Raw genomic sequence first — 14126 nt, forward strand, 5'->3', positions numbered from 1 at the left:
TTGTTTTATCCCAGCTATGTTAGTCTGTACTTGAGTTTTAGCATGAGTTTTTTTGGACTGTCTTAACCACAGACTAAAGTTTCTTCTTCTCATGACGTAGGCCTACTTGAATACCATTTGCATACCTCACTCTGTACAGCAAATTATACTGTTAGATAGGAGGAAACTAAAGATATGTAATTCTGGAATCTAGTAGCACCCAGCAGCATATTATTGTCACGACATAAAATTACCTATACTAGTTCTAGTGTCTGAATTTTCCTTTTTTTTCTCTTGGCCTAAGTGCCAGCATTAATAACCTGCCTAATCCTCCAGTCCTTTTAAGACTGAGGCTGTGATTTGCTTTTACTTTTTTTCTTGCCACTCAGGTTAATTCTGCTTCTGAACCCCAGCATTGTGTGTAGGAACCTGCCATTTGCTCACTGACTCACCTGGTACCAACTTGTGCCAGTCTGAATCCCTGTTTGCTTGCCGTTTGTGAATTTTCTGTAGCTGGACTCTGCCTGCCTGTCTGGATATCCTTTTACTTCATGTTGAACTTTTTGATGCTGATTGTTAACCACCTGTTACCAATTTCTCCCAACACAGGATATGGTTCTGCTTGCCAGATTGAATTTCTTTCTGGTACTTTGGTTTGGATCCATGCCCTGGCAAGAACTGTGAAGAATTAGCTTACCACAGTTTCACAGATGCTGGCAGAAGTCAGGAGACTCTTGAGTCAAACACGAAGGACTTTATTATTCAAGGCATGTCACACAGTATAACCTTCATGTTAGTTCCTTCTGTGCCTGAAATCCCATAGGGCAATGCAGAAGTGGACCCAAGTGGATGCTGTACACAAAGTAGGTTTGTCCCAGAGCTGAGAAGGCCAAGCTTAAGGAATGCAGTTTTTTACAAGAGTCTTATAAGCAAACCTGTCCAACTTTTGCCTCACAGGGTGATAATATCTTTATTATACTGAACAGCAAACAAATCTATTATTTGCCTCAGAGAGAGACCATGTCTCTGTCATCCAAGGATGTCCACTATACAAACATCTATGAAAAGATAGTCCCAAGCAAAAGCCCTCAGTGCATCTGTTGACATATGACATGCAAGAACATAAAAGACCCGTGGAGAATTGTCTCCCAGGATCCTCTTGGATCTGCCTACTTTCAGAACAGATCTGCCAAATCTGCCTTGCTCTCCTGCATTTTTTACAAGTCTGTCTGTTTGTAGAGATAAGACAGTTTTCTTATACTGTCTTTTGCCTGACTTGAAGTTTAGAATCCATATTCTAAAATAACTTGACATAATTATGATTTTGTTTGTTGATTGATTGTATGCATTTTACAACCCAGAATATTCAGTTGCAGTGCAGTCACCATTATGGCCTAACTTGTCATATTATTTAGTTGTACAGCATCCTTTTCCTCCTTCCATCCTGAGTGCTAAATTGTACTGATTGATGTTCCTTCACTAAGATGCAGTAATACTCAGTTTTAGAAGCTCTTGAAATACCAAGAATGTTTTCTACCCATATAAGATGTTGAGAGAAACAAGGACCTTCAAAATCTTTGGAGCGGTAGGTGCTGTTACAGTTCTTATTGCCCACCAAACAGAGCTGTTGTGTCTTCTGTTAGAATATGTGTTACTCCTGGCCTCCACTGCTGTTTCTAAGCCCCACTGCTTTTGATTTCTTTAACTTCTTTTACTGTCTCTTTCTTTACTTCCGTCCAAATTGCTTCTTTCTAATTTATGGCTGCTCTTACGTTCAACTGTTGCTCAAAATGTTTGGCCTTTCTGGCTATTGCCAATCATGATGTTTCTTTCTTTACAGTGGAAACCAATCAATCATTGTAAAAATGACGGTCGTGTTTGCAGTTGTCCACATCTCTTCTGTTTTTCTGTATTGGCAGTACCATAAGGACTCAGTATGTTTTGAATGAGTATTTGTGCATAATTCTTTTCACTGTCATTGCTTTATTTGGAGCCATCAGGCGAGACTTCCTGGTTATTAGCTTCTGTATTTAAATTTGTTGTTCAAATGCTACTGCCCCTAACATTGAGGTTTATTTTTTTCCCCTTTTCCTTTTGAAATTCAGCTATTTCTGAGTTCAGAACCATTCTGAAAGTCGTAAAACAAATTATACTTTGTTGAATGTTTGTATTGGTGTTAAACTTTTAGGAATATAATGTTCATTGCATTTATAGTTTAATATATATGCAAACATTGAAAATGTTTAATATTTCATATTTCTTCCTATTAAACCTCCTACAGTGGTTCTTTTTTTTAAATTTTGATTGGCATACAGATGTTTAGAGTGTTGTGTTAGTTTGAGATGTACAGCAAAGTGAGTCAGTTATACATATACATATATTCACTCTTTTTTAGATTCTTTCCCCATATAGGTCATTAGAGAGTATTGAGTAGAGTTCCTTGTGTTATACAGTAGGCTCTTATTATCTTTTTTATATAGTAGTATGTAGATACAAGCTCATGAACAGTTTTCTCAAACTTGGAAGGCTTGTCCACCTCAACACTTCTGTGAACAACTGTTTCATGAGTTTAAACACAGTAAAGGACAGTTGGACTGTTTACGTCTGTGTAAATAAGAAGGCTGCTGCTGCTGCTGCTAAGTCACTTCAGTCGTGTCCGACTCCATGTGACCCCACAGACGGCAGCCAACCAGGCTCCCCCGTCCCTGGGGTTCTCCAGGCAAGAACACTGGAGTGGGTTGCCATTTCCTTCTGCAAAAGCCTAGCATGAAACAAAGCCTCTGGAGATGAATGCATTTCATCCCTTGGCTTAAATTCAACAGAGTTTTGTTTTGGGGAGATAAAAACATTCTAGATATGGAGGGTGGTGATGGTTGTACGAAAGCGTGTTAAGTGTTTATGTGTTTAATGCCACTAAACTGTACACTTCAAAATGGTTAAAATGGTAAATTTTAGAATTAAATGTTAATTAATTTAAAAAGAAGGTTTGTAGTGGACACAAGAGATTATCTAACCAACGTTTATTGTCTCCTTTTATCCTTGCTGACAGAGTCCCTATTTTGTTTAGGCGTGTAGACCTTATCTATGTGACTTAGGGTCACATAGACAGGAATAAATTCTGGATTGACTGCAGCATATCAAGATTATTGTCATTACACTGCTGGTGTGTGTATTATATATATGTGTGTGTGTGTACACAGTAATGTTTATTACAGTATTGTTTATAAAAGCTGAATATTGGGAAACAAGACACGTGAGTGTCCATCAGTAGGAACAGACTGGTTTTAGAAATCCTTGCACAAATGAGGGAACCTCTGTGAAAATCTCTGTGAAAATAGTATATTTCTGTATTTGTTAACATGGAAAGATGGTCATATTGTTGAATTATTTAAAGAACTTTCCAAACAGCAGTGTATAGAACTGAGGAATGAAATTGGAGAAAGAGAATGGGTGGAAGGACTGAGAACAAGAGAAACTGGTAGGTTTTTTTTAAGGCAAAATACTTTTTAAGGCTTGGTATTTTTGATCCATGAGATTTGGGAAACGTGGTAAACTGGGAGATTTCTGGCAAGGTTTTCTTGATTTCAAGAAGCATATACCAGAAGATACTGTCTTATTTTCTTTTAATGAATATCATGCCTGAGTGTGGCTCTTTGAGCCACGCATGAGGAAAACCAGCCCCAGGATGAAGCAGGAACCTGAGGCCTTGATAAGACCCATGTGCTACTGATCACATGGGGCCTGGATCCTTTCCCTCTAAGCTAGTTTAATGTGAGGTGATCTGTTTCCTCCCTTGTTTAAACCAGTTTGAGTTGAGGTTCTGTTACTTGTGGTCAGAAGCATCCTAGCTGATATGAGACATTTCAGAAATGTAAATGTTCCCACAGAATTAGCTTTTCTGGTTTGTGCAGGTTATTTTAAACTTGAGTCAGACTTAGGTTAGATGTCACTGTGGTGTCCTTTTACCTTTTATTCATGATTTGCAGGGTGCTTTTATGGGTCTGCTTTTGAAGTCATTGTGTTTAATATTCTAAAATTGTGAAGTGTATATAGTACAGTTGCCTGGAAATGAATACTAAATGTTGTTTATATGGCACTTTTAATATTTGGCAAAGACTTTTAATTTTCCTTATGTTTATGTATTTTTCAAAATACTAGGAATTGTACATAAAAAACAGAAAAGAAATTATGTTTTAAATAAATCTTTTAATTATGTATATATCTTTATTTGAAGAGAATTTGGGGAGATTTGAACTGAAGGAGTGTATTTATTAGAATGCTTTCGTTTGCAAGTAACTGAGAAACCCAATTTAAACTGGCTTAATGTTTAAAGGATGGCTCGGTGGGTAAAGAATCCACCTTTACACAGATGTGGAAACACAGATGTGGGTTCAGTCCCTGGATCAGGAAGATCCCCTGGAGGAGGAAATGGCAACCCACTCTGGTATTCTTGCCTGGAAAATTTCCTGACAGAGGAGCTTGATGGGCTACAGTCCACAGGGTCACAAAGAGTCAGACACGACTGAGCATGCACAGGCATAGCAATATTTAAAGGAATTTATTTGCTTACATAACCAAAAAACTAAAGGTGTGTTACTTGTTGGTTAAAGCTTGATCCAGCAGCTTAACTGTATCACTAAGAACTCGAGTTTCCTTCTGCCTTATTATCCTTTTCATAATTCCATAGTATTAGCTTTATTCTAGTGCTGGCTCCTCCCACAGTTTCAAAACCGTCAGCAACAATTTTGACTTGTGTGCTTTCTACATTTGTATCCAGCAGGGGGCGTTTTCCCAATTTTTCGCTCTCCAACTTTGGTAATATAAAATCACAGGCTTCATTCTGAAAACGCAGTTTAGGTCAAAAATCCATCCTGTGTCAATCATTGTAGCAAGAAGGATGGAAATATGCCTACTGGCTTAAGTTTCTAATTAACTGCCCTTGGAGGTGGAGGTGAGGCCAGTCCCCTTCAGATTACATGCTGATGTTTGGAGGATAGGTACGTTAGTGGCATGTCCAGAGTATGATTCAAGGAACGGAAAGAGAGGTCAGCCATCCATCCCCTCTGCCAGATATAATTAGATAGTATTTCTGTGTTTCTGTTTCAGTCTTAGATTGTTTTTCTTTTATGTTTTTGTCTCATTAGCAAATTGTTTGCAACAGAAAACTATTTGGCAGCTATTAATGCATACAACTTAGCCATAAGACTAAATAATAAGATTCCACTACTGTATTTGAATCGGGCTGCTTGCCACCTAAAACTGAAAAACTTACACAAGGCTATCGAAGATTCTTCTAAGGTATGTGTATCTATTTATATATATTGCTTTAAAATTTCTCTGCTCCCATTATTGATTGAAATGATGGCTTTATCTTTTGTTGGGTAAATTTAAATAATTGAGATGCAATGATTTTAAGAATCTTCTTGCTTATTACATATTTTTACTGAAAAAAAATTTTTTTATGGATAAGTTACTGGTGTAGTTTGAGACTTCAAGTTAGATTAGAGATACCTTATCAATTGCCTTAGCGTATCAGTTGAAGTTCAAAAGGAAATTAGTAAATGGTAATCATTTTGTACCCATCTTTTTTCTTAATAAAGTTTTGGAGACAATGGGAGACAGAAAGAGACTTGATGTAACTACAGCTTGCACAATAAAAGGATATCTCCATAATCATTTTTCCATTTTCAGAGTAACTTAGTATATCCTAATTACCATTGCAAATAACATGTCATTATCTTAAACTTCTAGTTTTTCCTTTTTTTTCCCATATCAAAGTAACATTTTAAGGGAAACTCACATGCAAAATCTGTTACGTGTCTCCTTGAGATTGAGGATATGGAGGAAACAGTTAAGTCCTCATACTTCAATCTCATTAAGTTATTGAAGATCTGATAATATTTTCAAGATCCAGTTTTCATTTTACTAGCACAATTTCATGTACAAATATTTACTGAATGAATGAATAAACTGAATCACCAAATTTGAATATAAAAGCATTATATATAGTTATGTTTATTATTAGAATTAATAACATTAACTAAATTAATGCTATTTAACCATCTCTGCTGTAAAGGTTTCAAATGATAAACCAAAACATAAGTCTGGGGGCAAGGGAGTGAATCTCATATAGGAACAATCAAACAAGTCCTAAAATTGTTCAACGTAAATGTATATATTTGATAAATTCCTGTCCAGTTAAGCCAAAAATTTAGGTGGGTGAGGGCCTGAGGCTTGTTTTAAAGTTGAATTTTATCTTGTTTTTGCTCAAGTTTAAAATGGGAAATTATGTTTTTCCCTATTTTTTCTGTAAGGCACTAGAAATATTGACACCGCCTGTTGCAGACAATGCTAATGCAAGAATGAAGGCACACATACGTCGTGGAACAGCATTCTGTCAACTAGAATTGTATGTCGAAGGTAAGAGATGAAATGCTTTAAGATCCAGATTATACTCTGAAAAAAAATGTCATTGCCATTATTCAAGAGACTCCATTATTTTATACTTTGAGCATTTAATTCTTTGTAATTTATCTGGCAAAAGATGACTTGAAATATTTTTAAAAATCGTTGTAGAAGGGAATTAATGCAAGTTATAAACATCTCCCTAGGTCTAGGAGATGCTGTAATATCAGACAACTTTTTGTAGAAAAAATGTGTGATAAAGGATATAAATGAGTCATTTAACACATAATGGAAATTTTAAAAATTAGCTTCTTTGGTCAGACACACAGATAGCACATACATACATATGCATGCTCAGTTGTGTCTAACTCTCTTTGACCCCATGGACTGTAGCCCACGAGGCTCCTCTGTCCATGAAATTTTCCAGGCAAGAATACTGGAGTGATTTGCCATTTCCTACTCTAGGACATACATACATACATACATGCATAAACTCAGAAACAATTGATGTAGCACAGTGCATGAGCAATTGCTTATTTTTGTGAGAATGTACTAAGGTTTTTAATTCAGTCCCATGTATGTAGAAGCCATATTTATTTGATTTTTAGTGTTTTAATTTCTTTTGTTTTTCGTTTTTAATGTATTTAAGAACTATTTGCAGTTATTCATGTTGTCCCAGAGTTTTATCTTCAATGCTCTTCTCATACCCCCCCACCCAGATACCAGTTCAGTTTCTTTTCATTTAAGACCTAAAGGCCTAATTCCTGATAATGTCTTGCCAGGAAATGGGCTCTAGCTTATAAAGTTTTCTATTTCTGACTTGTTTCTGTCATTTTTAGATTTTTCTAACCAAAGCATCCAAATTAGGTTTATGTGCCTATCCTTTCTTTGAGTCATACCCAGCTTCATGAGGATAAGAATTATCAAGACAGGAATGAAACACTGTAAGCATTCTTTAGGAATTACAGCATCATAGACTTTTTTGAACTTAAAGACTTTATTGAACCTTCATTTTAAAGATGAGAAAATGGAGGCTTGGGACATTCTAAGTGATTTGCTTGAAGTGGCATGTCAAATCCATAGCACCTGGAACGCAAGTTTCCTTCGTGGTTGGTGGTTTAGTCCCTAATTTGTGTCCAACTCTTGTGACCACATGGACTGTAGCCTGCCAGGTTCCTCTCTCCGTGGGATTTCCCAGATGAAAATACTGGAGTGGGTTGCCATTTCCTTCTCCAGGGGATCTTCCCAACCCAGGGATCAAACCTGTGTCTCATGCATTGCAGGTGGATTCTTTACCGCTGAGCCACCAGAGTTATTCACAAAGAAATTCTTCCCACTGATTTTTTTGGTAAAGATTTAGATTCAGTTATATATTTTTAACATCCAGTCTACAATGCTTTCCTTTTTAACCAATTTTTCACAAAGAAACTTTATAGATAGGATAACTACAAAAAAAAGTACAAACTATAGTCTATGAGTTATATAAAGTATGGATTAAGTCTACCAAAATTAAGTTTTAGGATCTAGAATTTTGAAATGATGACATTAATTACTTTTTAATTGAGGTGATAAAAATGTCCTTTTGATATATGAGTTTTGAGTCTGTTCATGCTTTAATGAGTTTAAGCTGTTAGCTTATTTGTATTTCAGTTTAAAATTACTGTTTCTTACTGAATCTTGGTTAAAATCATTATAATTATTTCTGAAATTACTTAAAAATTTTTTTAGTCTAGACCATGTATGTGAAACTGGGAATCTGACTAAAACCTATTACTTACGCTGAACCATGGATTTAACGATTTTTTTTTTTATTTTTAAAAAATGTTGTCTAGATAACACAGGTACTTAGAAAATATTTTATTGATCATCATTGCTATATAAATATAGGCCTACAGGATTATGAAGCTGCTCTTAAGATTGATCCATCCAACAAAATTGTACAAAATGATGCTGAGAAGATTCGGAATATAATTCAAGGAACAGAACTAGAATCTAAATGACTACAAGAAGCAACTAGGTATTGTTCTAAGTTTAACAAAATAACTGGAGGCATTAGAAATCTGTGCATATTATGGCTGATTATACAGAATCACTTTGCCTTTAGTTCCATAGAGGGCAGAGTATTATAAATCTGTAGAAAATGAAATGTTTGATTTGAATGGTTTTTGAATAAGTAAGTCAAAATAGGAATAATTATTTAAATTATTTGTTTCATATTACTACAGGATTTTTTTTGTTACTGAATTCAGCTTGCCCTTATAACTAACAATATATTTGTTGATGTGATTACCAGGACACTTACTGATTCATTTTTAACAAGAAGTTTAAAATAAAAGATTATGTTTATAAAATATTTTTGTTTGTATTAAATACACAATTTAATTGTCTGAATGCTTGGCCTTGGTATAATCAATATTGATGTTTCCACTTAGTTTCCAAATGCACAGAACCTTCTTTTAAAAGAATACTGCTCCACTACTTGTTGTTTTAGGTTAGACTAGTTTACCTTAGTATTAATAAAACAGCTGTTTGGAAAACCTTATCTTCAGCTGTAGGGAGTGTAGCCAAAGCATGGATCATATCTTATAATACTATCTGATGATAATTTTTCTAGTAAGATTGTTTTCTAGTACTGTCAAGTATACCAGGAAAAAAAAAAAAAAGACTGCAAAGGTGAAAATGTTAACTTAAAACATTGTGATACTGGCACTGGATTGCACCACCAGTTGTGTTGTGTCACTTGATGATGCAAGTGTTAAGCAAAACCAGCACAGCTTCCCTTTTGCATCTAACAGTTGTCACAATTCTCTGTGATTATATTTAGGGTTTTTTTTTAGAGGAAAAAACCCACAAAATTTTTAGGAATAAGTTTTACAGTATTTGGTCGTCAGATGTCATTCAAGTAGATCATAAAACAGTCTTTTTTTTAGAAAAAAGATGTAATACTGTTTTGAATATGTAAGTGTGTATGTAAGTATATGTAAGTAAGTATACATATGTAAAAATGTAAGTATGTATGTAAGTATATGTAAGTAAGTATACATATGTAAAAATGTAAGTATGTATGTAAGTATATGTAAGTAAGTATACATATGTAAATATGTATCCTAGTTCAGCAACCTTGAAACTTTTACTTCTATAAAGCAACTCTTGATAGCTTCTGTAGCAGTCCTGCCCAGTTATGAGACCTTCTGGTGAGGTAGGATTGCTTTTTCTTACAAACAGCCCTGGTTTGTTTTTATTTTTAAAAATAAATGTGACCAAAGTAAAGGTGTTTCTCTGGGAAATGGAGTCACTGTAGACCCAGAGATGGAAGTCTCATGTTAACGGTGGCAGAGATAACCCATCAACTTAGGTCCCAGAATGACTTTGCAAATCAGATCTACTTACCCATCCTGAACCATTTGTCTGTTATGTGGGAGAAAAATGAACTTTTATCTTAAGTATGAAAAAACAAAAAAGGTGGTTCTTCTGTATATCATGTTCCAGTTTGACATTCAGAATACTTTAACCAACCAATACTTTAACTAGTCTTTTCTCAGGCTCTTCCTATTGCAGGAAAAACGGGGCATGAGAGGATGGTCACGTCCCGGGTCTCAGTGAGTCCCAGGGACAGCCCATCAAGTGAGGTTCTTTGGCTTTGGGCAGGAAAGAATTCAAGAGTGAGTCATAGTAAAGTGAAAGCAGGTTTATTTAGAGATGCACATTCCATAGACAGAATACAGGTCACCTCAAAAGGTGATAGCTGTGCCTGGGTGTGGGAGTAGTTAGTTTTATGGGCTGGACAGTTTCATAGGCTTACTGAGTGGGAGAATTATTCCTACTATCTTGGAGAAAGGGCAGAGATTTCCAGCAATTGGGCCACGCCCACTTTTTGGCCTTTTATGGTCTTCCTCAGAACTGTCATGGCGCCTGTGGCTGTATCATTTAGTTAATGTATTACAGTGAGCATATAATGAGGCTTAGGGGCTACTGGTAGTCGAAAATGTTCTACCATCTTAGACCTAGTTGTTTCTAACCAGTTTTTTCTCTATCCTCAATGACTGTGGCATTCTTTTAAAGGTTGTGCCCTGTTCCCTTCCCTCCTGTCTCATTCCTGTTACATCCCAACCAGAAACAAAAACCTGGGCCCAAGAGTTACCCTAAGCGCAAAGGATCTATTTTTGGAGGAGGTAGAAGGGAGTTTTAAGTAGTTAGTTATTATTTTTGACCCTATCCTGTAAGTCTTGGTTTAAAAGCAATAGATACTCATTTGTATTCATGAACTACTTGACCTTTTTTGAGCAAATCTTCTGTTAAGGGACTTTTGTCTTAGACTGAAGTAGTGATAGAGTTAAATTAGAGATATGCACATTCCCATTTCATTTGTGATAAAAGCATGCTTCCCAAATAGAGATATCATTAAAACTTAGAGTAAAAAATTGTTAAAAGGAAAAATTATTATGGTAGTCCTTAGACATGACCAAGTCAAACAGGGAAAGATTTATTACTTGCAGCAAGTAAGGAGAACACTGGGGACTTTCCCCCAAGCTCCAAAATTGGGGAAGTTTTTGCTAAAGGTGCATCCATATTCATGAAACACGCTGAGCAAAGAATTCTCCTTGGAGTTGGCCAAGTAAATAGAGTTCCAAGCTCTAGCTGATTGAAGTTAAGAGTGTCAGAAAAGGTCCAACATCATCATCCCTTAGCTTCCAGTAGATCTGGTGGTTGAGCCCTGGTTGTTGTTCAGCTGCTAAGTCATGTCTGACTCTATGTGACCCCATGGACTGCAGCACACCAGGCTCCCCTGTCCTTCACTATCTCCCACAGTTTGCTCAAATTCATGTCCATTGAGTCAGTGATGCTATTTAATCATCTCATCTTCTGCTGTTCGCTTCTCTTCCTGCCTTCAATCTTTCCCAGCATCAGAGTCTTTTTCAGTGAGTCAGCTCTTTGCATCAGGTGGCCAGAGTATTGGAGCTTCAGCATTAGTCTGTCCAATGAATATTTAGGGTTGATCTCCTTTAGGATTGATTGATTTGACATCCTTGCTGTCCAAGAGATACTCGAGTCTTTCCAGCACCACAATTCAAAAGCATCAGTTCTTCAGAGCTCAGTCTTCTTTATGGTCCAACTCTGAGCCCTGGAGGGGGGTTAAATTCTTCAAAACAACTCAAGAAACTGCTTCAGGCTAATCTTTACCACTGAAAGAAAGTGAAGTCGCTCAGTCATGTCTAACTCTTTGCAACCCCATAGACTGTAGCCTAGCACAGTCCTCCATCCATGGGATTTTCCAGGCAAGAGGATTGGGTTGCCATTTCCTTCTCCAGAGGATCTTCCCAACCCAGGGATCAAACCTGGGCCTCCTACATTGTAGGCAGACACTTTACCATCTGAGCCACCAGGGAAGTGGTGTTACCACTGAAGCAGACTTGGAAGTCTTTATTATCTGATTTGTTATCTTTACTGTTGTTCCTTGCCTGATAAGAGTGCTTTGTTCTTTTGTTCCTGTAAGATCATTGTTATCAAGACTGGATCAAGGTCAAGCATTGTGACCAGGCTTAGATCACAAAATGGTTTAGCCCTCAAATGACTTCTCTTTTGTCAAAAACTATATCTGGTTTTTTTCTCCAGGGACCCCCTACCCCATCTGCTTACACAAGGATGAGGCCTAATTAAAAAAGTGGCTAAGAGGAGCCTGTTTAGAGTTTGGTCAAGGAAAGACCACTTGGCACTGGTAAGCCAGGTTTTTTTCCAACACACCTCATCTATGTGGAGAATAAAGGGAAAGGACTTTTGCATATACTATCTGGGGGAAAAAGTTGGTATGTGGTCTCCTAAGAATCCTGAAAACAAGGGTGTGTTTCATTATGTTACTGAATTGATCTGCCTAAGTCTCACTCTCAGAGACTCCCGAGCACCCTCAAGACTGACTCATCTGCAAGGATCAGAGTCATATTAACCAGGCTCAGGAGAGTAAGTAAAACAGATTACATACTTATTACTAATGCAATAATCAGAAATTGACAGGATGTTCATGGTCATGGTAGGTTAAATGAAAATTCATTTCTCTTTATAAGCAGATTTGATATGGTAAATCATAAATTTGCTTGACAGACATGGACTCAGAACAAGGAAAATTACTTTAATGAATGGACTGTTTCATGGCATCATGCATCCAGTTCTACATAACAAGCTTCCTTTTTCCTAAAATGTTTAGGCTAATTTCCTTTGTTTACAAGCCTTAAGACATACTTCACTATAACTAACTCTCTTGTACTAACAATAAAACCAGGTTAACTCTTCAGGTCATGACAGGGTTACCAGTATCATCTCTTTGAGATGTGATTTGCCTTTTTTTTTTTTTTTTTTCCTATTAAAGAATATTAATAGAGGAATTTATTTAGTCGATATTGTGATTCCGCCTTATAAAATGTTTTAAAGGAATGTGACTCCTAAGGCCATCTCTTTCTTAAGACACTCTCTTCAGGGAACTGCTTTTTTTTTTTTTTTTAAGGTGCTACTTTTGACAGTACTAGAACACACTTCATTTTAGCCTTTGCATGACCTAAATAAGCATGGTTTTTATTTAATAAATGGACTGCCTTGTATAGGACCTAGAACATAATAAACTAAGCATAATTTTGAACTATTATATATAGTAAAAACCAACATTATTTGGTCAAATACATTAATTAGATTATTGATGGGGTTTAGTTTATAGCTAAAAGAGGAAAAAGACCTAAATAAACTGGTAAAATATTCCTTTGGGAAGATAAGCCTTTAGTTTAACTTAATGCTCTATTTCTAGAAATAATCAGTCAGTGAAAGTGAAAGTGCTAGTCACTCAGTTGTGTCCTACTCTTTGTGACCCCGTGGGCTGTAACCCACCAGGCTCCTCTGTCCATGGAATTCTCCAGGCAAGAATACTGGAGGGGGTTGCCATTTCCTCCTCCAGGGGATCTTCCCGACGCAGGGATTGAACCCAGGTCTCCCACATTGCAGGCAGATTCTTGACCAACTGAACCACCAGGGAAGACAATCAGTCAATAAATGGAGGTAAAACTTTAAATATTCTGATAATTGTGTAAAGGTAGGAAAATTTTCCTAAAGTATGTGAGTTTTTAATTTAATGTGCTTTAAATATTTTCCAGGGGAATTTATTGTTCAAACTGTTACCTGAAGTGGAGTCTTTCTTTCTGGAAAAATTACTGAGTATGTTTATTTTTTACAATTTGCTGCTGCTGCGTCGCTTTAGTCATGTCCGACTCTGTGCGACCCCATAGACGGCAGCCCACCAGGCTTCCTGTCCCTGGGATTCTCCAGGCCAGAACACTGGAGTGGGTTGCCATTTCCTTCTCCAATGCATGAAAGTGAAAAGTGAAAGTGAAGTCGCTCAGTCATGCCCGACTCTAGCAACCCCATGGATTGCAGCCTACCAGGCTCCTCCGTCCATGGGATTTTCTAGGCAAAAGTCTGGAGTGGGGTGCCATTTCAAATGTACTGCTTTATTTGGTGTAGCTCACAAAATAAATTAATACTTTACAGTCCATATTCCAATGCTTTTATTTTTAGCTTGTTCTTATGTATCCTGGTTCTAAGTATACTATAAATTGATGGATAATTCTGTGTCCATCCTGTCTATATGTTTGATTTTATACACTCTACTTTTTTTAGTCCATGTTACAGAACATTACTCTGCAGTCATCTTTAGCTACATTTTTCTCTGTGGAACTGATTACTGTGGGTGAGAGATTCTCAAA

At 36.6% G+C, this 14126-nt stretch overlaps 1 protein-coding gene across 3 annotated transcripts in view; it reads left to right on the plus strand.

Moving 5' to 3' along the window:
• The window catches only part of DNAAF4 (dynein axonemal assembly factor 4), a 72958-nt gene extending 59043 nt beyond the window's left edge, over positions 1–13915 (plus strand). The window contains exons 7-11 of one of the 3 annotated variants that reach the window (XR_009739148.1): positions 5124–5277; positions 6294–6399; positions 8272–8401; positions 11998–13422; positions 13518–13915. Coding sequence is in view for 2 of the 3 variants with exons in the window: in XM_061431223.1 (XP_061287207.1) it covers positions 5124–5277; positions 6294–6399; positions 8272–8384 (373 nt within the window). In the remaining variant the exon portion in view is untranslated. Of the gene's footprint in view, positions 1–5123; positions 5278–6293; positions 6400–8271; positions 8402–11997 lie in introns of those variants that run through there. The other 2 variants (XM_061431223.1, XM_061431224.1) reach the window with 2 other exon arrangements.
• The last annotated feature ends 211 nt before the right edge of the window (positions 13916–14126 follow it).

Source organism: Bos javanicus, chromosome 10 (genome assembly GCF_032452875.1).
Source record: "Bos javanicus breed banteng chromosome 10, ARS-OSU_banteng_1.0, whole genome shotgun sequence".
Classification (NCBI taxonomy): Eukaryota; Metazoa; Chordata; class Mammalia; order Artiodactyla; family Bovidae; genus Bos; species Bos javanicus.